The sequence below is a fragment of the Rhinopithecus roxellana genome, chromosome 12, assembly GCF_007565055.1.
Source record: "Rhinopithecus roxellana isolate Shanxi Qingling chromosome 12, ASM756505v1, whole genome shotgun sequence".
Lineage (NCBI taxonomy): Eukaryota > Metazoa > Chordata > Mammalia > Primates > Cercopithecidae > Rhinopithecus > Rhinopithecus roxellana.
Window position 1 is genome coordinate 124,175,877 of NC_044560.1, and position 24,313 is coordinate 124,200,189.

The 24,313-nt window shown below is 53.9% G+C and overlaps 2 protein-coding genes across 2 annotated transcripts; one reads left to right on the forward strand and one right to left on the reverse strand.

Annotated features, from left to right (window-relative positions):
- Positions 1–2,493: 2,493 nt before the first annotated feature.
- LOC104657140 lies at positions 2,494–8,075 on the reverse strand. The gene is made up of 3 exons (XM_030942672.1): positions 7,667–8,075; positions 7,218–7,374; positions 2,494–5,034 (listed from the first exon to the last, which is right to left on the reverse strand). Exons 1-3 carry the CDS (start codon positions 7,921–7,923, stop codon positions 4,765–4,767), a joined length of 684 nt encoding a protein of 227 aa, XP_030798532.1. The 5' UTR covers positions 7,924–8,075; the 3' UTR covers positions 2,494–4,764.
- Positions 6,144–11,053, forward strand: FOXD2 (forkhead box D2). The gene has a single exon (XM_030942670.1). The coding sequence runs from the start codon at positions 8,509–8,511 to the stop codon at positions 9,988–9,990; it is 1,482 nt and encodes a 493-aa protein (XP_030798530.1). The 5' UTR covers positions 6,144–8,508; the 3' UTR covers positions 9,991–11,053.
- Positions 11,054–24,313: the final 13,260 nt, after the last annotated feature.

Below are 24,313 nucleotides of genomic sequence, written 5' to 3' on the forward strand. Positions count from 1 at the left end.
CTGTGTGTAAGGTTTTGTGCCTGGCAGGAGGTAGAGTGATTAATAATGATGATGCAAAACATTTATTGAGTTTTTTTTTTTTTTTTTTTGAGACAGAGTCTCACTCTGTTGCCAAGGCTGAAGTGTAATGGCGTCATCTAGGATCACTGCAACCTCCACCTTCTGGGTTCAAGCAATTCTCCTGCCTCAGCCTCCCAAGCAGCTGGGATTATAGGCACTCACCACTGCGCCTGGCTAATTTCTGTATTTTGTTTTGTTTTGTTTTGAGATGGAGTCTCGCTCTGTCACCAGGCTGGAGTGTGGTGGCACCATCTCGACTCACTGCAACCTCCAACTCCCTGGTTCAAGCTATTCTCCTGCCCCAGCCTCCCAAGTAGCTGGGACTACAGGCACCTGCCACCATGCCTGGCTAATTTTTGTATTTTTAGTAGGGACGGGGTTTCACCATGTTGGCCAGGATGGAGTCGATCTCCTGACCTCATGATCCACCCGCCTTGGCCTCCCAAAGTGCTGGGATTATAGGTGTGAGTCACCGTGCCTGGCCTAACTTTTGTATTTTTAATAGAGATGGGGTTTCATCATCCTGGTTTCCAACTCCTGACCTCAGGTGATCCACCCGCCTCAGCCTCCCAAAGTGCTGGGATTACAGGCGTGAGCCACCATGCCCGGGCTTTATTGAGCTCTTTCAAAAGTTTCAGGCAGTAGGCTAAGTGCTTTACATGTGCATTATCTCATTTAATCCTTACAGCAATCCAATGAGGTAGGTACAATTATTATCCCCATTTTGCAGAGGAGGAAAGATAAAGAGGAACACAAAATGAGCCCTGTTCTCAAGGAGCTCACAGTCTAAAGCAGGGATCCCAAACCCCCCAGGCCATTAACTGGTACCTAACCGGTGACCTGTTAAGAACCCAGCCACACAGCAGGAGGTCAGCTGCAGGTGAGCAAGTATTACCACCTGAGCTCCGCCTCCTGTCAGGTCAGTGGCCACATTAGATTCTCATAGGAGCACAAACCCTTTTGTGAACTGCGCATGTGAGGGATCTAGGTTGCATGCTCCTTATTTATTTATTTATTTATTTATTTATTTATTTATTTATTGAGACTGGAGTCTTACTCTGTTGCCCAGGCTGGAGTGCAGTGGTGCGATCTCAGCTCACTGCAACCTCTGCCTCCTGGTTTCAAGGAATTCTCCTGCCTCAGCTTCCCGAGTAGCTGGGACTAAAGACACCCGCCACTATGCCCGGCTAATTTTTGTACTTTTAGTAGAGGCAGGGTTTCACCATGTTGGCCAGATTGGTCTCAAACTCCTGACCTCAAATGATCCACCCACTTCAGCCTCCCAGAGTGCTGGGATTACAAGGTGTGAGCCATTGTGCCCAGCCTGTCGTGTGGTCCTTACGATAATCTAACTAATGTCTGATGATATGAGGTGGAACAGTTTCATCCCCAAATTATCCACCTACTACCACCTTGATCCATGGAAAAATTGTCTTCCACGAAACCAGTCCCTGGTGCCAAAAAGGTGGAGGACCCCCGGTCTATAATACAATCTACAGACTGAAAAACAAATAACGAAACCAGATGGAGCTAAGAGCTTTGGGAGCACAGAGGTGGGAGTCATGTGAGCGCAGGAGTGTTGTCAGGGAAAGCATCTCACAAACTTGATGTGTGAAATTAACCAGGAAGGATTAGAAGTGAGCCTGGCTAGAGTGAGCCACTTGCAAAGGTGAAGAGGGAAGAAAGAGCAAATCAGGTGTAAGTAGAGTATAGGAGTTGGAGGTAAGGCTGGACAAGCAGGTAGGGGCCAGGCTGCCAGGTATCCTGTGCAGACAAGGAACCTATACACAGAAAGTGATGCAGCCCTGGGCAGGCCTCAGGCTGCTGAGCAGGTATCACTGGAGCCTCATGCAAATCACACTTCCACCTTTTCCACTAACTCTGTAATTGCAAGCACCAGAAGGCCTCCTGTTGATCTAGGGTCGCAGCAGTGCCCTCTGAGTGTATGAGCAGGAGAGGTTTCTCAGCTCCTCCTTCCCTTGGGTGGTGGTGGTGGATGGGGGAGGGTGGTATTTGCCAGAGTTAAGTCTGTTCCCAGACCTCAGCCCTGCCCACTTGCTGATGTAAGAAATGCAGCCAACCCCTGAAATGTGGAACCCTTCCAAGTAGCTTGATATGGGCTGAGGATGGGAGAAAGAAGGGTCTGGCCTCCCAGCACAGCACTGCCCTCCCGGCCTCATCCTGGAGCAATGACCACTCTCCACGTTTCCTCCTGCATTTCCTTGCTCCAATTCAGGTCTCACCCACCAAAGTGAGTTCTCCCCGAAATTACCTGCTCCCCATCCAGGTGAGATGAAGAGGACCCTGGCCTGGGAAAGGGTTTGAGTTCCTCCTCTGCTACCAGTTTGCTGTGTGATTTTGGGCAAGTCATCCCTCTCTCTGGGTCTCAATTTCCCCATCGGCGAAATTAACTTTGAAAAATTTACAGACCAATTTTGGAATGAATAACTTCAGTCTTTATTCACTGGGGGGTGGGGTGGGGCAGGGAATGGCATGCCCAGCATGCAACACAAGGCGTGGGTGGTATGGATTCACGGTCTTTTTGGAGAAGAGCAGACAGGAAGCAGGTCAGCTGTGCAGTGTGGCCTGAGAATGAGCTCAGAGCAGGAAGAGGGGAAGAGGAACTGGGTTGTCCAGAAGGCTTCTTTCTGGAAGAGGCAGGACTGGAGCAGGGATTTGAAGCGTGGGTCAGGTTGGAAAAAAAAGCAAACATAAGGAAAGAGTGGATTCCGGAGGTTGTAAGTTTCTGGATAACTCTTCCAAGCGGGTGGAATGGGAGTAGGGTGAGGAAAGGGTGCTTTGTCTCAAAACTTATCCTCTAGTTCCTGACTCTGCGTGGATGAGAGACTCCTCCAGAGGTCGCTGTTCCCCAGGAATCCATCACTAGCGTCCGCACCGCGAGGCCAGAGCTCCCACTGTTCCCCTGGCTCTGCTTCTATGAGGCTTACACGGCTCTGCATCTGCCCGGAGGATATAGAGACCTGACAATATTTCCGCCCCCACGAGGGTACTTACGCCTCGCCAGTTACCCTGTCTAGGACTCAGAAGGGTTACACGCGAAGGCGAGAGCATGTGCACGTCTGTGGTACACGTAGGTAGCTATGGCTCTGCACTATCCCTCCTGCGCTGCCCCAATTCAGGGCCCCGGAAGGGCATCCGGTTCCCGAGATGCCACTGTGCCAGCAGGCAGCGTGTAATTGGTAGGAGGGAGGCTGCCGCTGGAGTATTCTCGGCTGTCCCTCAGTGCGATCCCGGCATGAACTCCTCCTTTTCCATGCTACAGTCACAGACACTCAGCCCAGGCGCACGGTCGCACATCCTCATTCCCCATTAAGGTCTCGCTGCTGACCCCAGCAGGTTTGTCGTCCCCGACCAGGTCGCAAGGCTTCAGACTCTGGGGGGAAGTCGTGGGCCTGGATGATGAGGCTTCCAGGCAGTCCTGGGTCCACTCTATGGACACGAAGCGTGAGGTCTGGAGGGGAGGACACAGGACACAGGATGCAAGACAGGTACCCGTTACTCAGGGTCGCAATCCGCCATACAGAGCCACTGTTGCCCAGAGGACAGACACATGAGGACAGAGAAAGAGAGGCTTGGCCCAGGGGGCCGAGGAACCCACAAGAGCACACTTAGACCTGAGGTTCTCCGTTCCACATACCTGGAAGCGTCCCCCACTGCCCCTGGCCGCCTCTGCTCTCAAGAGTGTGGAGCCTTCCCTACCACTCCGTGAACTCTGTGGATCTTCGGGACCGGCGGGTTTTAAGTGACGCTGTTTTTGCTCTCTCCTGAGGTCGCAACCCTCTTCCCACAAACAGCCGACAGGCTCCGCAGCTCGCCTTGGTCTCCACGCGCAGTACTCACAGTACTGGCAGTACTCGAGTGCAGAGTGCTTAAGCGAGCCCCCTACCACATAGTCCAGGGTTGGGGGGTGGGGAGATGGGGCTGGGAGGGGACAGTGGCCAGGAGTAGTGGAAAGAGAAGATGGAAATTCATAATTTCAAACTTTGCCCAGCAGACGTGTGGGGGTTACGGCGGAGGCACCTGTCACTGAGCCAGCACCTGAAGTGGGCAGGTGGGCTTCAGAGTTGAAGGTGCACACACTGGAGCCCCAGTCATTTCTGTGCATGGGTAACATGTCTGAGGTCTACCCCGGCAAGTCACAGGATCTGGAGTCTCCCGCCTCCCACCTGGGCTAAGGGAACTGATCGCTCCTGAGCAGCCAAAGATCCGGGTGGAGAAGGGGGCCGGGAGATATACCGGCTGAGGCTAGACAGCTGTCTCGCTTTGGAGCTGCAGCTAGGTCCGGAGTGGGAAGGAGGAGGCTCACGCGGGCTTTGCCGCTTTCCCCGAGGGTGGCCAGTTTTGTGAATAAAATTAGAGAAGTCTGCAGGCGTAGTTCCCCTAGCCCAGCTCAGGCTTCCGTTTGCAGCGGCGCTGGCCGAGTTCGAACCGCTGAAAAAGGCCGCGTGCAATCGTTCAGCTGTGCCTCCGGACAAATTCCGCTTTAAGCTAGTGCCGCTCTCCAGCAGTTTCCTGATTGACTTAATTAGATCCGTATAATCGCTGGAAGGCTTTTCTTTCCCATAGCCGAGAACAGCTCATTTATGGGGACCAAAAGGAAGAGAGGGAGAGACGACCCGGACACCACTGACAGCAACGTATTCTTCGCAAAAACCACTCAATACTAGTGGAAAAACCCAACAGTCATCCCCCGCAGCCCGCCAACGCTTCCTCCCAATTGTTCTGGGCTGCACTAGGGCGATGGCCGGGCAGTGGAACAGATGCAGAAGGAGACCGGGCACGACCAGAGACGCTGTAACCAAGACCCGCAGAGTCTGGGGCTTTCCGCTCTTTGGCGGCTGCAGCAGGCATCGGTGCTGGAGCCCAAGGCTTCCGGAAAAGGGTCGAGGTTTTCGCGGAGGGAGCGACGGACTCACGCGGGTTCGCAAGCACTGCTGCAAGACGCCGAACAGGCTGAGCCCGCAGGCGGAAGAAGCAAGGGTCACGGGAGAAGCAAAGAAAACGAAATAAATTCCGAATCCCGCGGTCGCCCTTCTCCCAGACCCCAGTGCGCTTACTCCTGATACTGTTGAAAACAAACTGGCCCAGAACCTTGGAAGGGACGAGAGACTACTAGAAATCCCTTTATACAGAGCAGAGCTCGGTTAGGGAAACAGCTATTTGGGTAAACAGAGGGGTTCTGGGCTGGGAACCCGGAAACGTAGGTCCACCTCAGCTTAGGGCCCCTCAAAAGCCTGACAAGTAACATGATCTCCTGGACCTCAGTTTCAGCTCCTGTAAAAAGTATGTATGTGAAGGGTCTGGATTCTCCCTCCCCAACCCTGCAGAGCAGAGGCTGGGGATTCTGTACTCCCCTTCCCCAATGTAGGTCTCAGTAGCAGTGAATGTGCAGCAAGGCCAGGCAGAAGCAAGGGCTGGCTGCTGCAGTTGCTTGGTAGAACTTCTTGTCTGAAGCAGGAAATTTGGGCAGCAAATGCCCTGGCTAGTCTTACCCTGACTGAACCCTGGGTAGCCCGGGGAGTGCTGGCAAGGAAGGAAGCTGCTGGTTCCCATTTGCCGTTTTAGAAATGAGGACATTCAGGTCGGGCGGGGTGGCTCACGCCTGTAGTACCAGCACTTTGTGAGGCCAAGGCGGGTGGATCACCTGAGGCAGGGAGTTTGACTAGCCTGACCAACATGGAAAAACTTCGTCTCTACTAAAAACACAAAATTAGCCGGGCGTGGTGGTGCATGCCTGTAATCCCAGCTATTCCGGAGGCTGAGGCAGGAGAATCGCTTGAACCTGGGAGGCAGAGGTTGCGGTGAGCTGCTGAGATCATGCCATTGCACTCCAGCCTGGGCAACAAGAGCGAAACTCTTTCTCGGCAAAAAAAAAAAAAAAAAAAAGAAGACATTCAGAAGATGAAATGGAGTAGGATGACGCCAACACTGTTTTTCTCTCCACTTATTTAGATACTAGCAGAGCTGAGCTGGCTTGGAGTTGGTGTGTGGTCCATGGTGTGGTGTATCTGTGAGTGGGGTTCTGGGAGTGTGAGACAAATATCCAGGTAGTCAAGAGCGAGCCTGAGGTATGTGTAAGGTTGCCAGATAAAATAAATCTGCTAAATCTAGCAACCCTAGGTATGTGAGTCTACTTGGACTCATGCAAGAAGCTTCTCTCCAAGACCTTTTTCCCCCAGATAGTATGTCACCCAGGAAGTTCCAATTCCAGGGCTACTAGTCCCTGTCCAATTTGCTGTCCATGGTTTGAGGACAGAATTTCTCTTTTTTCCAATGACAGTTTATGCTGGAACAGCACATTAGGTGGATCCCGTTGGTCAGAAGTCCCAGAAGGGGCCCAGGCGACTTGCTCTCAAAGGACATAAGTAGTCAGACCTGCCTTCCATTTTTTTCTGCCCTTAGCTTGTGGGGGGGGGGGGGGGATGAAGAACTCTATTTTGAGGATTCTGTGAAAAGGGTTGCAATACAACCTGTTCTATCTCTTTGCAGGAGCCTGGGTGAGTTCTTTCTCCCTACCCTGGATCTGTGTAGCTCCATCTGTGGAATGGGAGAGTTGGATTAACACCAGGCTATCCCGTAGACTGGAGGCTGCTGTTAGATGAAACTGCAAAGTGTTCTCAGTACCCTTTCCTAAATGGCCTAGAATATGGCTACACTTATACATCAGTTCTGAGGTAGGTGTTACTAGCCTCCTTGTTACAAAGGCAGAAACAAAGCGCAAAGAAACTTGCCCAAGGTGACAGAGAGGGTAAGTAGTGAAGCCAGGATTGGAACCCCAGGAGCCTGACTTAGGTCGCTGCTCTTAAGTACTGAGGAAACTGAGGCTCCGAAGCGGGGAAGTCATCTAATGAGGGTCACACAGCCTTGCGACAGCGGAGGCAGCTGGGATTCCGGCCTCGCACGCCCGAGCTTTGGCCACTGTGCGGCGCTGTCCAGGCAGCAGCCCAGGCTTCCGCTCAGTTCTTGCTCACGTCCAGCGCCCATCTCCCCCTTCCGTGCCCCAGAGGTTGAAATGGGCCTACTCTGTGTTGAAGCTGCTTGTTTCTCGGTCCTGGAGGGAGGCCAGGGGAGAAAGAGGTCTAATAGGATGGGCAGGAACCTGGCTGGTGAGAAACAAGGCACAGGGCCAACCTTACTTGCACAAGACTTTTGAGAGATGAAGGCAACACTTGGTCGAGGTCAGGGTTCACTGACGGGGTGTCGGGCGGGGGGTAGAGGGGGTCCTGCCGCCTGTCGGTGGGGCCCAGAACCCTGGAATCCAGGAAGGTAGGGGGTGTCCAGTCCTCAGGGCAACTGGGGCCAGGGAGAGGAGAGGGAGAAATTAAGCGGATTCCCAGACCCATGAACAGACACACCCAGGCAAATGCCGTTTCCAGAGACTCATGGAGAGTGAGACAGTCACAGAGACCGAGACAAACGGATGCCGAGACCGAGAGGGTCGGAGAACAGACAAACTCGGAGCGGTAGACCGGCCCGCGCCCCAGGAACACGGCCACAGATGCCGGCGCTCTGCCCGGCCTCCCCACGCGGAGAGGGGTGGCGGGCTCGGCCGCGGAGGGAGGAGAGGGCGCCGCCGCAATCTCACCTCTCCCAGGCCCAAGGCTGCGGGCGCCAAGTTTGCTCCTGGTGATCACTCGAATGCGTCTCCTCTCGGGCCGGAAGTCGTGCGAGCTCCGGTGGGCGCCGGCAGGCCGCCCTGGGGCAGCGTGGGTCCCGGAGTCTCAGGCTCGCGCTCCCACTGCGCTTCGGCCCCAGTGGCCCGGGCGCCGCTTTGGGAAGAGGACGGGTGGGGACCGCCGCCACTTCCCTGGCTGCGGCTGGCGCCCGACTGAACCTTAACATCCAGGGGCTGAGCGTTCTGAAGGCGGCGGCTCCAGGGAGCGCAGGGTGCTGGAGCAGCGGCGAAGACAAGGGCCCATCTCCGGCCACTCCAGCCCAGCTCCCGCCGCGGCGGCGGTTTGTTCCCGCCGGGCCCCTCAGCGGAGGCGCTACGCCCGCCCCTGCCGCCTCGCCCCACCCCGCCCAGGGAGCTCCGCCCTAGCCCGCGGCTCTTCCGCCTTAGGCAGCCGCTAGGCGGGAGGGACAGTCCCCCACCCCCAACCACTGCAACCCCGAGGGGACTAGGGGCTCAGGCCCGCCCAGGTAAGGGAAGGCCTCAGCTCCTTCCGCCCCTGCGGCGGGTCCCAGCTCGGGCTCCTGGGGTAGTGGCTGGGGCCGCCGACTGGGCGCGCCCTGGAAGGTGAGCGCGGCCGAGCTGGGCCGCCAGGGGGCGCTGCGGAGCCGGGGGACACCCCTCCCTGCCTGCCTCAGTCCCCCGCCCCCTCCCCGCCCGCGCGCAAAACGCACTCGCCCCAGAGGCAGCGCGGCCGAGCCGGAGCCGCTGCCGGAGCGGAGCCGGAGAGTGGCGGCGGCGGCGGCAGCGGCACCATGACCCTGGGTAGCTGCTGCTGCGAGATCATGTCCTCCGAGAGCTCCCCGGCCGCGCTGTCCGAGGCCGACGCAGACATAGATGTGGTGGGCGGCGGCAGCGGAGGGGGGGAGCTCCCAGCCCGCTCCGGGCCCCGCGCCCCCCGGGACGTGCTCCCCCACGGCCACGAGCCTCCCCCGGAGGAAGCCGAGGCAGACGTAGCCGAGGACGAGGAAGAGTCGGGTGGCTGCTCGGACGGCGAGCCCCGAGCTCTGGCGCCCCGGGGGGCGGCGGCCGCAGCGGGGAGCCCGGGGCCAGGCGCGGCGGCGGCCCGCGGCTCAGCGGGGCCCGGGCCGGGACCGCCGTCGGGGGGCGCGGCGACGCGAAGCCCTTTGGTGAAGCCGCCCTACTCGTACATCGCGCTCATCACCATGGCCATCCTGCAGAGCCCCAAGAAGCGGCTGACGCTGAGCGAGATCTGCGAGTTCATCAGCGGCCGCTTCCCCTACTACCGGGAGAAGTTCCCCGCCTGGCAGAACAGCATCCGCCACAACCTTTCGCTCAACGACTGCTTCGTCAAGATCCCCCGCGAGCCGGGCAACCCGGGAAAGGGCAACTACTGGACGCTGGACCCGGAGTCGGCCGACATGTTCGACAACGGCAGCTTCCTGCGGCGCCGCAAGCGCTTCAAACGGCAGCCCCTGCCGCCGCCGCACCCACACCCGCACCCTCACCCGGAGCTGCTGCTGCGTGGCGGGGCCGCGGCGGCGGGGGACCCCGGCTCTTTCCTGCCCGGCTTCGCTGCCTACGGCGCCTACGGCTACGGCTACGGGCTGGCTCTCCCGGCCTACGGCGCACCCCCGCCAGGGCCGGCCACGCACCCGCATCCGCATCCGCACGCCTTCGCCTTCGCCGCGGCAGCCGCCGCCGCTCCTTGCCAGCTGTCGGTTCCCCCAGGCCGCGCCGCCGCTCCTCCACCCGGACCTCCGACGGCCTCGGTGTTCGCGGGCGCGGCATCTGCCCCAGCTCCTGCTCCCGCCTCAGGCTCGGGCCCGGGCCCCGCAGGCCTGCCCGCCTTCCTGGGCGCCGAGCTGGGCTGCGCCAAAGCCTTCTACCCGGCGTCCCTGAGCCCTCCCGCAGCCGGCACCGCAGCGGGTCTGTCCACCGCACTTCTGCGCCAGGGCCTCAAGACGGACGCAGGCGGTGGTGCAGGCGGCGGGGGCGCCGGGACAGGGCAGAGGCCTTCCTTCTCTATAGACCACATCATGGGCCACGGTGGCGGCGGGGCAGCACCCCCGGGCGCCGGCGAGGGCTCGCCGGGACCGCCATTCGCGGCAGCCGCGGGTCCTGGGGGCCAAGCCCAGGTCTTGGCCATGCTGACTGCTCCGGCCCTGGCTCCGGTAGCGGGCCACATTCGCCTCTCGCATCCCGGGGACGCGCTGCTGTCCTCAGGGTCCCCGTTTGCCAGCAAAGTCGCCGGCCTTAGTGGCTGCCACTTCTGACCGCAGCAGGCCCAGGGCCGGTTAGGTCCGCACTCCTCAGCCTCTCCCGGGAGTTCCTGCGGTCCCAGCGGAACTCAGGGAGTCTATTTATGAAGTCTCCAGACCTTGGGCCGGCACGCGTGACTCGGCACTTCAGTCTCCACGCACAGAATCTCGCAGATAGTTGGGACCAAGCGGGCTCTATCGCTCAGGGCGACAGGCCCGGGGCTACGCGAAGAAGTCACAGGCCAAGATCCTTTACAGTTTGAGAAATAAAAGCAGGGGGGTGGGGGCTTCGTTTTCCCCTGCCTCTGCGCCTCTCGGCGAACACATTCCCGCAGAGATGCCTGGCCAGGCTCCACGGTCCCGCCAGAAACACCAACAGAGGGTCTCCCTTTCTGCCTTTCCCTTCTCACTTCTTCCCCAACGTTGAGACCCTGCTTGTCCAATATTATAATTTAAAGACATCTATTATCTGCTTTGTGCTTAAAAGAAAAATTCAACCTTTTTTTTTTTTTTTTTTTTTTTTGCTGTTCTCCAAGGAAGTTCGTTTCCTCTGAAGCCTAAACCAGTGTCTACGCAGGCGGAGCGGAACGGAGAGGTGAAGCAGGGGGTCTTTATATTCCCAGCAGAAACCCTGGATCCCACTCCACCGAGGAAAATCCTTTCTCTTTTGTATTTGGGTGCTTTTAAAGGAATTTCTTTCCTTTCCCTTGACTGGCTGGGTCCAGCCATCCCCGGCCAGCAACCCTGTCAGTGTTCCACCCTGTCCCAGGCCCTGTGATATTTATTGTGGCTAAAGGCAATGAGATTGGGTGGAAGAGAAGGGTCTGGGCCAGGGACTGGAGAGGTAGGGTTGGAGTGGGCAAGGGCACACCCTGTGGCAGGGGGTCCTGTAATTTTGTGTAAATATCTGTACAGTGGGCTGCTCGGCGTTCTCTGTCCACTGGGTGTGCATTGATTTAAACTTCTCCACTGTGGGGAAACTCTGTGAAATCGTCTGATGGTCTGTGTGGAAGAAAAGAAAAATCTGTCTACCCCCATTCCCCATTGGTGTCAATTGAATAAATGTATGTGAACTTCAGCAGTCACCAGCTCTGTCTGCTTGCCTGCACTCTCCCTGGCCCCTGATGGGGCTCTTCCAGAAAAACTTAGCTCCCCAGCGGAGGGGGAGTGAGGAAAGGCCCCTGGGCAGCCCACGCAGGCAGAGAAGGGTTTGAGCTTAGAGGATGCAAGGGGCACTTTGGTCTTGGCCTTCAGCTGCTAATGAGGCCGAATCTCTGGGAAGCCTGTGGCCTCTCCCGCACTTTCATTTTCGTTCTAGTCTTAGAAGGATTTTGGCTGGAATTTTGCCTGGGGTTGTGTTTCCAATGCACCTGAGGATTCTCATGTCCTTCTAGTTTGGACGTTGGCACAGCTTGGGCAGATCTGGGTGCTAAGGGTTCATGAACACTCTACCCACTAAGTACAATTTAAGGTGAATATGTCTGGTGATGTGTACTCCGTATGCCTCTATTTCTGAGTGAAGGGCTTTTATGGAACTTATGATTCGTTTTTGTGTTTGTCTGGGTCGGCACAGCTCCTTGCTTTTTTGTCGCGCGCGTGCGCGCGCGCGTGTGTGTGTGTGTGTGTGTGTGTGTGTGAACTGTATTTCAGAATATCTGCATTTTTATTTCTATGTATGTTGGTGAACATGTCTTTGTGATGTTTGTGATTCTCAGTCCTGTCTTTCTGTCTCTGAGAGGAGAGGGGTTTCTCCCTGGCCGCTTTAGGGCCTTGTCTGGAATCCCCTCTCCCCCCACCACCCCCCAACACAGTAATAGAGTAAAAGGCTTGGACTGGGGACTGTGAAACCTTTCTTTCCTCCAGCCTCTGGAGAGGGTTAGAGGGGCACTATGAGCTGCTCATTCACTATGAGATGAATGAGTCAGTGGGGTTACACTCAAGGTAAAACTTCCCATCCATTGAGCCAGACTCATAGCTGGAAGCCACTGCCTGAGTGCAGATCCATTGGTCTGGTTGGAGTCTTCCATAAACCCATTGAGCCTCCCATTGCTCTGCTTGTGCCCAGGACTCCCAGTGGCCAGACTTGCCAGTGTGTTGAGTGAGAGATGATCTTTTGGTGAAGCAGAGATGATTCCTTAGCTCTTTTCTCTGTATATTCCAGTGAGATTAATAGGAGAGGAGAAACAGAGGTGCAAGAAGAGGCAGTGTAGCCTTCACAGAAAACAGACACATATTGAGGGCAAGGGTTGGGAGATGAAGTGACAGACAGAAGGAAGAAGACAGGGTCAGAGACCCAGATGCAGGGAACTTGAGAGGGGTGAGCCACACAGGCCTCTTCAGCTAGGATCCCTGCAGCTGGCAATAGTAGAAAAGGAGGAGGTGGAGGACTGAGCCACTGTAGAAAGGGTGTCAAAATCAGGATTAGGGTGGGAAAGAACACACCAGAGCTGGGGAAGGGTTTGGGATTCCCAAGTCTCTCATCGCCTTCACCAGTGGAGAAGAGATGAGGCTCAAGGTGCATATGGTAGACGCAGTCCCTCTGCCAGAGGCAAGGCAACCCTCTCCTTGTTGAGAGACTGTGGAAGTGGAGGGAGGTCAAATGGAGTGGGCCACCTTCCCACCATTTTATCAAATGGTCCAGGCGAAGTAAGGTTAGGTTGGATAGTATAAAGGGAGAAACAACTGCTGATACTGGGATGATGGTCTCTGGCTAGTTGCTTCGTTTACTTAAATTTCTCCAAGTTTAATTTCGTTTATTTTCACTTGAGGAAGGGTGACTGACTGAAGGAACATGCATGCACACAAGTGAGCGTGTGTGTGTGTGTGAGTGTGTGCATGTGTGTGTGCTCTCAGTAAAGCACTTTGTAGCTATGTGATCTCATTTACCATGAATATGTCACTCCCAGATATTACATTGGAGCTTTATGTAAAATATTTATTAATTGGTTTTTCCTCTTTAGAGGAGAAAATTAAGTCAACCAGAATTATGTCTGATGGTGGATAGTTAGATGAGATAATTCCACAACTGCTATTTATAGGAGAAGCAGCAGACCCTTTTGTGTGTGTGTTTGTGTGTGTGTGTGAATTTATCTGAGCATGTTGCTTGGTGTCTGTGTGTTAGAGGATCCGTATCAGGAAAAGGTAGAAAAAAGAGGACTGGGGAACAAGAGTGAGATGTACCGTTATAGGGGCTTCTAGGGATCTTGGAGCCCCAGACCCATGACTCAAACCCCACTTTCTCAGTGGGCCAAGAAGGGTAGACCTGAGCCAGAGAAGATTGTGGTCTGAGGACTGGGAGTCAGAGAGAAGCCACTGATGCCCAACTGGCCTTGAAAAATACCCAGAAAGGGAATTGCTGCGGGAGCTCCCAAGACTCCAGATGCTTATGGCAGAGAAGAAGGGAGGGTATTTAGAGTTTGGGGCTCCTTTAGGTTGTCTTTCTGGGGAACCTGTTAGGAGCTGGGAAGAGCCCATTTGGGATCTGGACTTCAAGGCAAAGGATGAGGGAGTTCAGGATTTGTATGGTAGAATCCTCCTGTATGTTTTTTAATTCCTCCTGACTGGAAGGGCCTAATGGGTGACTCCGTCCCAACCTATGGGTGCATAGGGTGGGTGTTCAGTTTAAGGAGGCTCACTTAGGCATCCTGGGAGGAGAAACAGGCTATCCCATCTGGAGGGGCTCCTGTAGGTTGCCTCTGTGCTTGGGTGGAGGCAACTGAGGTTCTGCTGCCCTGCAGGCCCCAACAATCAGTGACAATAATAAGAAAATATTCAGGGCATACTTTCATCTCTCGAAGGTGAGAAAAAAAAGAAGGTAGAAAATCGGCCTGGGGTTCAGAGTGCTGCTGAGAGCGGGCAGCTTAAAGGGAAAGAAAATTGGCGAATTTCACTGGTCAATTTCATTTCATTTCGTTCAATTTCGTTCAATTTCATTCCTTTTCATCCAGCGCCGGGAGGCCCGAGGCCACAAGGAAGGGGAGGGCGTCTTTCCGGGCGAATTTCCCTCATCTTGTAGATTTACTTTCCCGGGCTGTGAGGAACAGCCTTGATTCTGAAACTTTGACATACGTTTTTCAGCCGCCGCTAAGAGCAGACATTTTATTTTATTGAAGGGTATTTGGTTTGGGTGATCGAAGCACATCGGTAAGCCTCTCCGCACTTCTCTCTTGCAGCCCAATTAAAGCAGTTAATTCTTTTCACCGCTTATTCCTCCCCATCTTTCTTTCTTTCTCCTGGGGCTCCTCGGACCACCCAGGAGCCGGAGTTGAGGTGGGGGCGGACACTTCCCCTCCATATCCAATTTGTTCTCGCCACAGCGGGCGCGTCTTCGTGGTTACAAAGCGCTTTTTCCCTGATGACTTTTTTCCCTTTTTCAAAAACACTTCTTTCTCCCCCCTTCAACTAGCAACCCTCCCCAGACCCACCCCTCCTCCCTCTCCGCTCCGGTTTATTTAAACTTCGCCTCCTCCAGCGCCGCCGCAGCGCGCACTTAATGAAGTTGAAGGCTCGGTGAGCCCGGGTGAAGAGGGTTTGGAATCTGTTGAAAGGGGCGTTTTGTGACACTGATTGGGGCGGGGGCGGGGGCAGTCGCGGACCAGACAATGACCGACCAGGCGGGTTTTCCTGCGCACAGGGTCAGGCGAATAAAGGCGCCGACGCTGTTTAAACGAGGGACCCCGCAAGAGAAAGGGAGAAAAGATTTTGAGTGTGGAGCGTGCCTCGTAAGATTTCGTGCTTAGGGGAAGTTGGGAGGAGGCAGCTCGCCTAGAGTCTTTACGGACCGAATTCGGAGTTTATTTCGAACCCTATGCATCAAGCCAAAGAAAAGCGGGGCGAGTTTGGGTTTGCGCCTAACTTAATTCCGATAGGTGCTGCAAAAGGTGGTCTAGGCTGGGGCCTGGGGAGGCGTTCAGGAGGGCCAACCGGGACGATGACATCCAGCCCACATTTGTCTCTGGTGCTGGCGCTCTGAGGTTTGGCGCTCTGGAGAAACGTTGAAAGAAAACTAAAGATGGGCAGTGGTCGGGCAGGATAACATCCTCCTAAAGCGTTTGTGAGCAAAACAAATGTTGATTGGATTTTTTGGAGCGGAATTAGTCTGCTCTTTAATGTCAGCGCAGACACGTACCAACAGAGAACCTGCAGACAGGACAGAGGTTTCCAGCTCTGGTTTCGGGAACGTATTTTTCCGCGGGCTAGTGGGCGCGGCGCGGCGCTGGGCGGAGCGGGCACCGCCTCCTTCCGTAGCGGAGCGAGAGCTGCCGCTCGAGGCTGCGGCCGGCCCGGAGGCCTGGAGGCTTCGAACTGCGGGGTAAGGAAGGCGGTTTCCTCCGCAGCGCCCCGGAGCTGGACTCCCCACCGTCACCTTGTGGGTTGTTTCTGGCGCTCCCTTCGCTCTCAGCCTCGAGTCCTGGGTCCCTGCGGAGCGCTGTCTTTTCGCTCCACGCGGACTCCAAGCGGAAGTCGCTCGCTGTCCGCAACTTTGCATTTCTCCCGCAGCGGGGGTCTCTGCCCAGTGCCTTCCTCCTGGCACGCCAGCCTCCTCGCCGAAATTTCGTCGTCGAGAGGGTAACAGAGTCCCAGGCTTTACTGCCACTCTACTCCCTGCTCGGTTATTTAAGAGATACGCGGCTTCCGGGGGGTTTTCATCAGACCCCGCAAGTGCGCTAGGCTGGGAAGGATGCGCTCAGATGCAGCTACAGGCGTTCCGCGCGTTTCACCACGGGAAGCCCCCCTTAGAGATCTGTTCTCGGTTCTCCAGGTGTTGGAAAGTTGCCTCAGGCTGCTCCCACCTCTGGGGCATTTCTGTCTACGCAAGTAGAAGGATCTTTAGAATTGCGGTTGCATGGATCTTAGTTCTGGAAAGGGGGAATCACTGGGGGAACAAAAAATTCAAATCCGTCCCTTGTATTCCTAAAAATCACTGCAGACCTGAAAAGTGCATTTCGAGTTATCTGTGTAGACACTGCCGGTGTGTGTGTGGTGGCGGAGGGTGGGGGAAGCGCCGAGGGTACAGGAGTGGACTTTATTGTTCGCATTAACTCACCGGTGCTTACAGAGGATCTGCGATTCGCGCCCTCCTCCCCCAGCAGGTGTCTATGCAGTTCGGACTCCTGGGCTTGGATGCCCCATCCCATTCAGAGGCAAATGTGCTGGGTTCGGGTAGAGCGTGGGAAGTCCACCCCCCTACCCCTACCCCTGCCCACGCCTTCCTTCCCTGTCGCCTCTTCTGGGCCTTTTGGGTTCCGGTCTCAACTTTGAGTTGCCTGTAAATCTTTTTGAAATAGGTCTCGCCTCCTCAACAGTCACCATAGTCAAAGAGGGCAACTAGTGAGGCTACTGCGTGAATTAGCCTCGGACCCAGAGGGCAGGAGCTTGGGGGTTTTGAGGACAGCATGGCTCCACTTTCCGCTTTGGAGTGGAACCTCACACAGCAGATAGCTTGTGCAGCTGGGAAGATGGGCCCTGAACCCGAACGGTATGAGGATATGTATCCTAAGGCCGACTTTGGCCCCAGTTCACTAGGTCCCGGCCGCCCCAGCCAGCTATGGTTTGTGGAGTCCGAAGGCAGGCAGGAGGATCTCAGATCGAGGATTGAGCAAGGACTGAGGATCGTTCCTTGTGTCTGTTTGCAAGCCCACGGGTCTTGCAATGTGAGGGCAGACAAACTACGAAGTGGGCTCCGGTTCCGATGAGCCATACGGCCTCTCCGGCCCCTGATGTGAGCACCCCTCACCTTGGTCCATCTGCTGACCATCGAAAATGTGTAAGGCCAGCGTCAGGGCTCAGTGTGTGACCAAGAACAGTTTTCCTGCTTGAGGGGTTACCTGGTAATGCTGAAACACAGGCGAGTTAATTTTCCCCCAACTCTTCCTGTCTGGCTCCTTCTTTCCTTCCTTAAATATTTACTGAGCACCTACTGTGTGCTGGGCATTGTCCTGGAGGTGCAAGCAGTGAACTTCTGCCTGGCATCATTACAAGCAATCTAACTTGGTAGTTGAGAAACCGAAGAAAGATATAACGATCAATTATCACCATATTTGAAGTTAAAGAAAAAAAAGTAGAAGAACCTTGGTGTTTTAAGGGTTAAGTTTGTAGCTTTTCACTTTGTCATGATGGCTCCAGGTATCACAGCCCATCAATGTGTGCCTTCTGGGTGTTTGGGATCTGTGATTGTGTTTATGCTTGTGTGTGAGAGGGTATGGATATGCATCAGTGTGTGCAGGAGAATGTGCTTAGGGGTATAAATATTGATGAATGACTATGTGTGTGCTAAGGTATACTTGTGATGTATCAGTGTGAGTCTGAGTGCAGTGAGTCTCCCTGTCTTGGGCAGAGGCTGGAGAAACGTGAGTGAAGAGGATTGGAGTGGAAGGGTTAGGAATGGGTCCCTGCCTGAGTTCCCAGCCTCTTCCTCTGTTCCTTAGCAAAGATTAGGACCTGTCCTTCTTCCAACTTCCTTCCCTGCTGCAGACAAGAGTGGGAATATGGAGCACAAAGTGAAGGTGCTAATGGAGTGCAGTGAGGGCAGCAGTGGAGCAGTCAGTCCTCCTCCCGTGGTTCTTACCTCTTACCTTTCCCGCTATGTCCAGCCCCTGCAGCCTGCCTGGGGGTCAGGATCCAGGTTGTTCCAGAGTAGCTTAGAGGCTTCATTGTGTGGCCCTGGACCTGTTCTCTGGCCTGGTGCTGCTAGCGCCCTCTCCTCTAGACCACACAGAGTGTGCTGGCTACTGGTCCTAGGTGACTGTGGAGTCTTCCCTTCCATTGCCAGAAAACTAGCCTACATCAAGGAGGCAGGTGCAGGCTGTAGAGCCTTAAATGCCAGAGCTTGCAGGGTCTCCAAGGCTAACAGGCTAACATTGTATGGGAAACTAGACTAGAGGGGGAGAGCAGTGGCATTTGCCCAGAGTTGCTCAGCAGGATCCTGGATATAAAGTTGGACCCTGCAGCATCTATGCACTAACATATAAAATTAACATAGACAATTAACATAGACAAATAACATAGACAATAGACACTGGTCCAGATCTTTTCCTTTTATTTTTAGTTGATGCATAATAATTGTAGTAAATTATTTACTACAATTATTACAACCCCACAAATACGGGATTTAATTGTATGTAAATCCCGTATTTGTGGGATACAGAATGATATTTGATACATGCATACAATATGTAGTGATCAAATAAGGGTAATTAGCATAACTCTCACCTCAAACATTATTTCTTTTTGTCGTGAACATTAGAAATCCTCTTCTAGGTTTTTGAAGATATATAATAAATTATTGTTAACTATATCTACCCTACAGTGCTGTAGAACACTAGAACTTGTTTCTCCTATCTTGCCGCAGTTTTGTTTTCATTAAGGCATAGCTATTTTGAGAAAACTCAAAACCTAGCATCTCTTCTTGTCTCTAGGGAAATCTCAAATGTCACCTGGGCTGTCAATGCTTCTGAATGCCCCTTCCTTCCTAAAGGCAGGACAGGAGTAAAGTCAAGATCAAGGTGCAGGATAGCAGACAATTATCCAGATAAATCAGGCATGGAATAGATCACCTTTAGGTGAGAGAGGTGCTGGTGGCTTTAGGGAGAAGTGTAGGCTAGCAAGAGTGTCTGGCGCTCCACTTTCCCCAGGGCTCCTGGGCTGGGAGAGGTGGCCAAATTCTCCTCCTAGCCCCAGGCAGAGCAGAAAGTCCAGTGCCAGTGACGCCCTTGGAGGGGAGGAAGGGGTAGGGGAATGGTCAGAGTTTGCCAGTAAATGTCTCTATTTTTCAGGTCTTCCAATGTGGTGGCTTCTCTGCCTCTTTTGCTTCCATGAGTCTGTTGGAGAATCTGTCAGTTGGCCCACTGGAGTGCTCCAAGCCTTGCTTCCCTCACCCCACCTGACTCTAGGCCTTTAATAAAGTGAAGAATAAACAAAGAAAATCTGGGCCACTCAGGTCCCAGGCAGCTTTGGTTGGAGCCATTCCTTCCTGGGTCAGATATGCTGACCAAGCTTCACGGCTTTGGGGTGTATGTGTAGGTTCAAGTGTAGCATTAGGAATTCTGAATTACACTTACCTCTGGAAGCTACCAGGGCTTTTTGGTGTCTCTTTTCAGTCCTCCTGGATCTTTATCTTACCACCTACCCTGAAGATACTTATCTAATATTGGGAGTAGAGAAGGCGAGAATGTGAGAAGATTCCTGATTCCCGCCTGGAGGCTTTCTGTGGCCTTGGGCAACTACTCCCCCTACCCGCACTGGGCCTCCATTTCTCTGTCTCAGAAATGGAGCTGGGGAAAGTTAGCCTGGACTCACCTCCTGGGTCTGGGGTCAGTGGCTGCTTCCCTGCTCCTCCCTTTAGTCTGCTGAACAGCTCATGCCCCTCTCTCAGCTCTCCCTCTGCAGCAAGGGTGCTGGATGGGACAGTGCTGAACTTTGGAGACATCTCAGGAGCAGCCTCAGGACTTCTGCCATAGCTGCCTGTGGGAGCTTGGCTCACTTTCTTTCTGGATCTAAGAGGCTTCCACGTGGGACCCAGGGCTTTTTCCTTCCCTGGCAGGGCCATGGAGAGGTGGCCAAATTTCTGTGTATGCCTTGGTCCCCGGTTTTGCATAAATATACCTCCTTTGGGGAGAAGGGGGAATGTGGATGAGGGTGAAGGTGAGTCGCTGCCTGAAGCTGGCAGAGCTCAGCCCATCCCATTGTGTCTCCCGTGGCACTGAGATAGGGTGGCACAAAATGGAAAAGAGCCTCTAATCCAGCTCTCTTTTACTCCTGTCTCTGTTCACCCTGAGCCACCCAGCCTTCTTTCCCGGAAGCCTTGCCCGGATGAGTGCTGGGGAGTGCGGAGAGGCGGGGCACCCCACAGGAGCTGGAAGGCTGGAACCTGCCTTTGTGGGGGAGGGGGTTAGAATGTTCTCAAAGCCTGAGTGGGGAGGGGGTTGTGGCTTGGCCCCCTCCCTAAAAGTCCCCGCCCAGGCCAAACTTCAGAACTTGCTTTTGTGGGGTTGTAGCTGGAAGTACTCGAAGCCTGGGGGCCCTGGGGGCCGGGACCGGAGCTCTCAGAGACAAGTCCGCCGAGTGAGTGTCTGAGGATGTAGACGCGAGGGGGAATGGGGAGGGGCGGGCTCTGTTGCCGCTTACCCTGGAGCTGGGGCTTCAGTTTTCTGGTTGAAGTTCTCTCTGCCTACATCTCGGATTCTGGGTCTCAGATGCAATCGCACACCCAAATTGCATCCTGTGACCTGAAAGAGTCTCAAACATGCGTGCAAAGAATATTCAGAAGCAGAAGCAATTTCTGAAGAGCGAGGCCCGGGACTGAGTCGGCGAGGCTCCCAGTTCGAGAGAGCGGAGCCAGGGTGGAGGGCTCCAGACAGAGATTCCTGAAAGCCTCCCTGGCACCGGATCCTGAGCGCAGGCCGGGCCCAGCCACTTGGGGGCGCCGCTGGCCCCAAAGTGCCGGGAGCTTACCCTCTGCTGACCAGGATTCACCCTGGCTGGCAGAGACTACCCTACGCTCCGCTCACCGGGCCACCCTGCCCCGCTCCGCGCTGACCCTCCGTTAGAGGCTGACTCTGCAAACTAGGACGATCTTGCTCCTATGCGGGACGACCCAGCGCTAAAAAGAGATGACCCGATACCGTCGGGGGTGACCCTGCTTTGAGTGGGTCTGACCCTGTGCTAACAGAGATGACCTTAAACTGACAGAGGCAGATCTTGTGCTAACCGGGATGTGCTTGCGCTACCAGGATTGGCTTTGTGCGCTCCCTCTTAAGGCTTACCCTGCACAGATTAGGTGCTAAGGCTTGTAGTCCTTGTTACGGTCCCTTTAGCTCTTGCACCGCAGCAGGGATGCCCTATTCCACCTCCAAACTGGTAGCTGCTTTATTTCTCTCCCCCTAGCCCTTTGGGGGCAGTTCTGGGACACCTGGTTGGAGAGAAGGCTGCCATGGCTGGGCACACCCTGCACCTCTGGGAGGAGGAGTTCATAATCTCAAGGAGGAGGTGGCTGAGTTGTGGGGAGGGAACTGATTTTATGGAGGCTGCGGCATCTTGGGGGCCAGGACTGTGAGTGCTTTTCTGTGTCTGTGCTCCTGATCCCAGAGCCCCGCCTTGCCACACCCACACCCTCTCCACATACATAGGCGGCTTTCTTTTTGCAACACTCAGTCCTCCCGGGCCTACTGTCCCTCTCTGTAAAATGAAATGAGCTTATCACCAGACTGCCCTCATCTGCTGGAATGTCCTTGTCAGTCTCAATTCACTTCACCATTCTTTTATTACTCACTTTGTGCCTGGTCCTCTCCTCTACGCCGGGGAGACAGTGGTGAACAAAACCGATGTGGTTCCTACCCTCAAGATGGTGACAATCTAGTGGAGGAGAGAAAAATGCATGTGGAGTTAAAGCTGTAATATGGGTGCAGAGGGAAGAATGCTGATGGCCTTGAGAGAGAATAGCTGAAGGATGTTATGGGGTGGGGATTCCTCCCCAGCTCTGGAGCCTATTGTGGGGAGAACTTGTCACCCCATACTCAATCCTGTTTGACTCTGATTTCAGTGAACAGACCTCTGACCACTGGGCTTGCTGGTCAGGGCAGCTATAGGGAGCCAGGAGCCCCTCCCAGTGTGTCATCATCCATCCCAGATTCCCATTTGAGCAGCCCTCCTCCAATATCACCAGAAGAGATTCACCCTTCATTCCAGCACCCAGAGCAGCTTCCTTTCCCCAGGTCCTTGGATTTGGAAGAAGCAGTCTGCCCCTCAAGACCAGGGTGTGGAAGCCAGGCTGGCTTTGGGATATGAGACCGCTTCAGTTCTGAGATATCTCTCTCTCTCCCTCTCTTTCTTTTTCTCTTTCTTTTTCACTGAACGCCACAGTCACACTGAGATCTCTATCCAGTATGCTGTGTGGCACAATAAATAGTTGTTGATTAAAAGAATAATTCTGGGAGCATACTTTTCAATGAGCCCAACAGCCAGAGTGATTCTGTGTGGTTCATGGGCTGATTATCTGATTGTTCCTTCTTCCACTTTCTACCTGGTTCACTCCCTACTCAGGGTTGCCTCCCCACCAAGCCTTCACTAGCATCTGCCCCCTCCTGGAGACTTTTTTTTTTTTTTTCTCTCTTTTGGAGACCGGATCTTGCTGTGTCACCCAGGCTAGGGTGCAGTGGCATGATTATGGCTCTATTCTCAGGCTCAAGCAATCCTCCCATCTCAATCTCCTGAGTAGCCAGGACTATAGGCTAGCCACCATGCATGGCTAATTTTTTATTTGTAGAGATAGGGGTCTTCTTATGTTGCCCAAGCTGGTTTCGAACACCTGGGCTCAAGCAGTCCTCCCACATCAGCCTCCCAATCCTAAGACTCTTCATACTTTTAAAGAACTTACTGTGATGTATTATTTTCTGCTTGCTGTTCCCCCTCCCTCATCTTTTCCAGTACACAGCACAAGGCCTGGAACATGAAAGAATGAATCAACTGCATGTGTAGAAGAGCTCCAAAAATGTGTTGCATTGCCCAAAGGCAAGTGGAGTTAACGTGATTCAGAAATATGTCCCTTCATAGAGCAATAATGATCTCTGGTGCCTGGTGTGGTGGGGAAGGGGGAGTGGGGGAACAGTGTCGAGGACAGCAGCGGCTGGGGGCCCCTGAGCCCCAGTGTTGCAAGATAACTCAAAGGGAGAACTGTACTCAAGTTCGGGGCACCTCCGTTCTCAAGACAAAAGGAGCTTGGACTGGGGGAGTCATACCTTGAGGGAGGGGGCTAGAGAGCTGTCTCACCACCGTCCCTACACTTCCATGGTGCAGCAGCTGTCCAGGGAGCAGGCCCCAGCTCTCTAGAGCTGCAGGGAGAAGATGAGTGCCCCCAGCCCAAGGACAGAGACTCCAAGTGCTTGTTGGAGATGGGGCAGAGGCGGGAGAAGAAGGGAGGGGTTGAGCAGAGGGAGTGGCTTTCGAGGGTGTGGGACAAAGAGGCTAACTCTGCTGGGGACCCCTGAGGAGGTATCATTCTCCAGGGTTGGAGAGGACCCATCTTTCTTTTAACCCCTTCATGACTTCTAGCCTTGTCTGGCTACCCAAACTACAAAGACTTAGAGGATGATATACATTGGTTGAAAATCCAGCCCGGGTGGAGGTAGTTTTAGAGAAGCAAGATTGAGGGAAAGCACTAGTACTAATGTGGGAAAGCACTAGTACTTCCCCAGCCCCGTATGTATCATCCATTCTCCTTAAACACACACGATCTGTGGGGACCTGGGCCAGGCTGTTGGGGGATAGAGCTGAATGAAACCATTTTCTGACTACCTTCTTTCCTCCCATGCAACATTTACTGATCCTACTATGGCTGGGTATCCCTGGAAGAGGCCCATTGTGGGAGTGGGGTGTAGGTTTGGGGACAGGAAGGGAATTTATGCAACTTTTTCCCTGGGAAAGCTCATAGTCTGAAATTAATAGCTCTTGGTGCTTCAAGTCAGGGGCGATACATTTTGTGAGTGGAGAGCAGGCATAGGAGACTTCCTGGAGGAAGTGGCATTTGAATTGGGCCTTGAAATTGGGGAGAATTTGGACTATAAAAGGTTGGGTGTGAGGGGAAGACATCTAGGGCATTTCATCCTTTATGAGTAAGGGCATTTGGGAGAGCTGAGTGAGTTCAAAGTTAATTTAAGCTGAGAGGTCTTCCCTGTACTCTTCCTGTAGTCACATAATAGAATCCCTCTACATTATAAATGGTCCTCAAGTTCTCAGCTGTTGAATAAATAAAGGTTATTTTTCACATATCATAGTCCAAATATTGGATCACTGGTGGTGGTGTTGAGATGGGGGGAAGCTTTGTTCTACATAGTCATTCAGAGACCAAGTGGACTTCCAACTAGGGGTTCCATCATTCTCTAGGGGAAGCGCTCTTACTATTATTATTTTTTTTTTGGTACAATGGACCCCCTTAGGTAGATTAATGATCAGCTTATGTATACCTAAAAATAAAGATGTTTTAATGCATGAAATCAGATTTACAGGACTATGAAGTAAGTCAATTATATTGAGATTAAATTATCAAAATCATTTAAAAATTTTGTGACAGCCAGGTGTGGTGGCTCATGCCTGTAATCCCAGTACTTTGGGAGGCCGAGGCAGGCAGATCACCTGAGGTCAGGAGTTCAAGACCAGCCTGACCAATATGACAAAACCCCATCTCTACTAAAAATATAAAAATTATCCAAGTATGATGGCATGCACCTGTGATTCCAGCTATTTGGGAGGCTGAAACAGGAGAATGGCTTGAACCCAGGAGGTGGAGGTTTCAGTGAGCTGAGACTGCACCATTGCACTCCAGCCTGGACAACAAGAGTGAAAC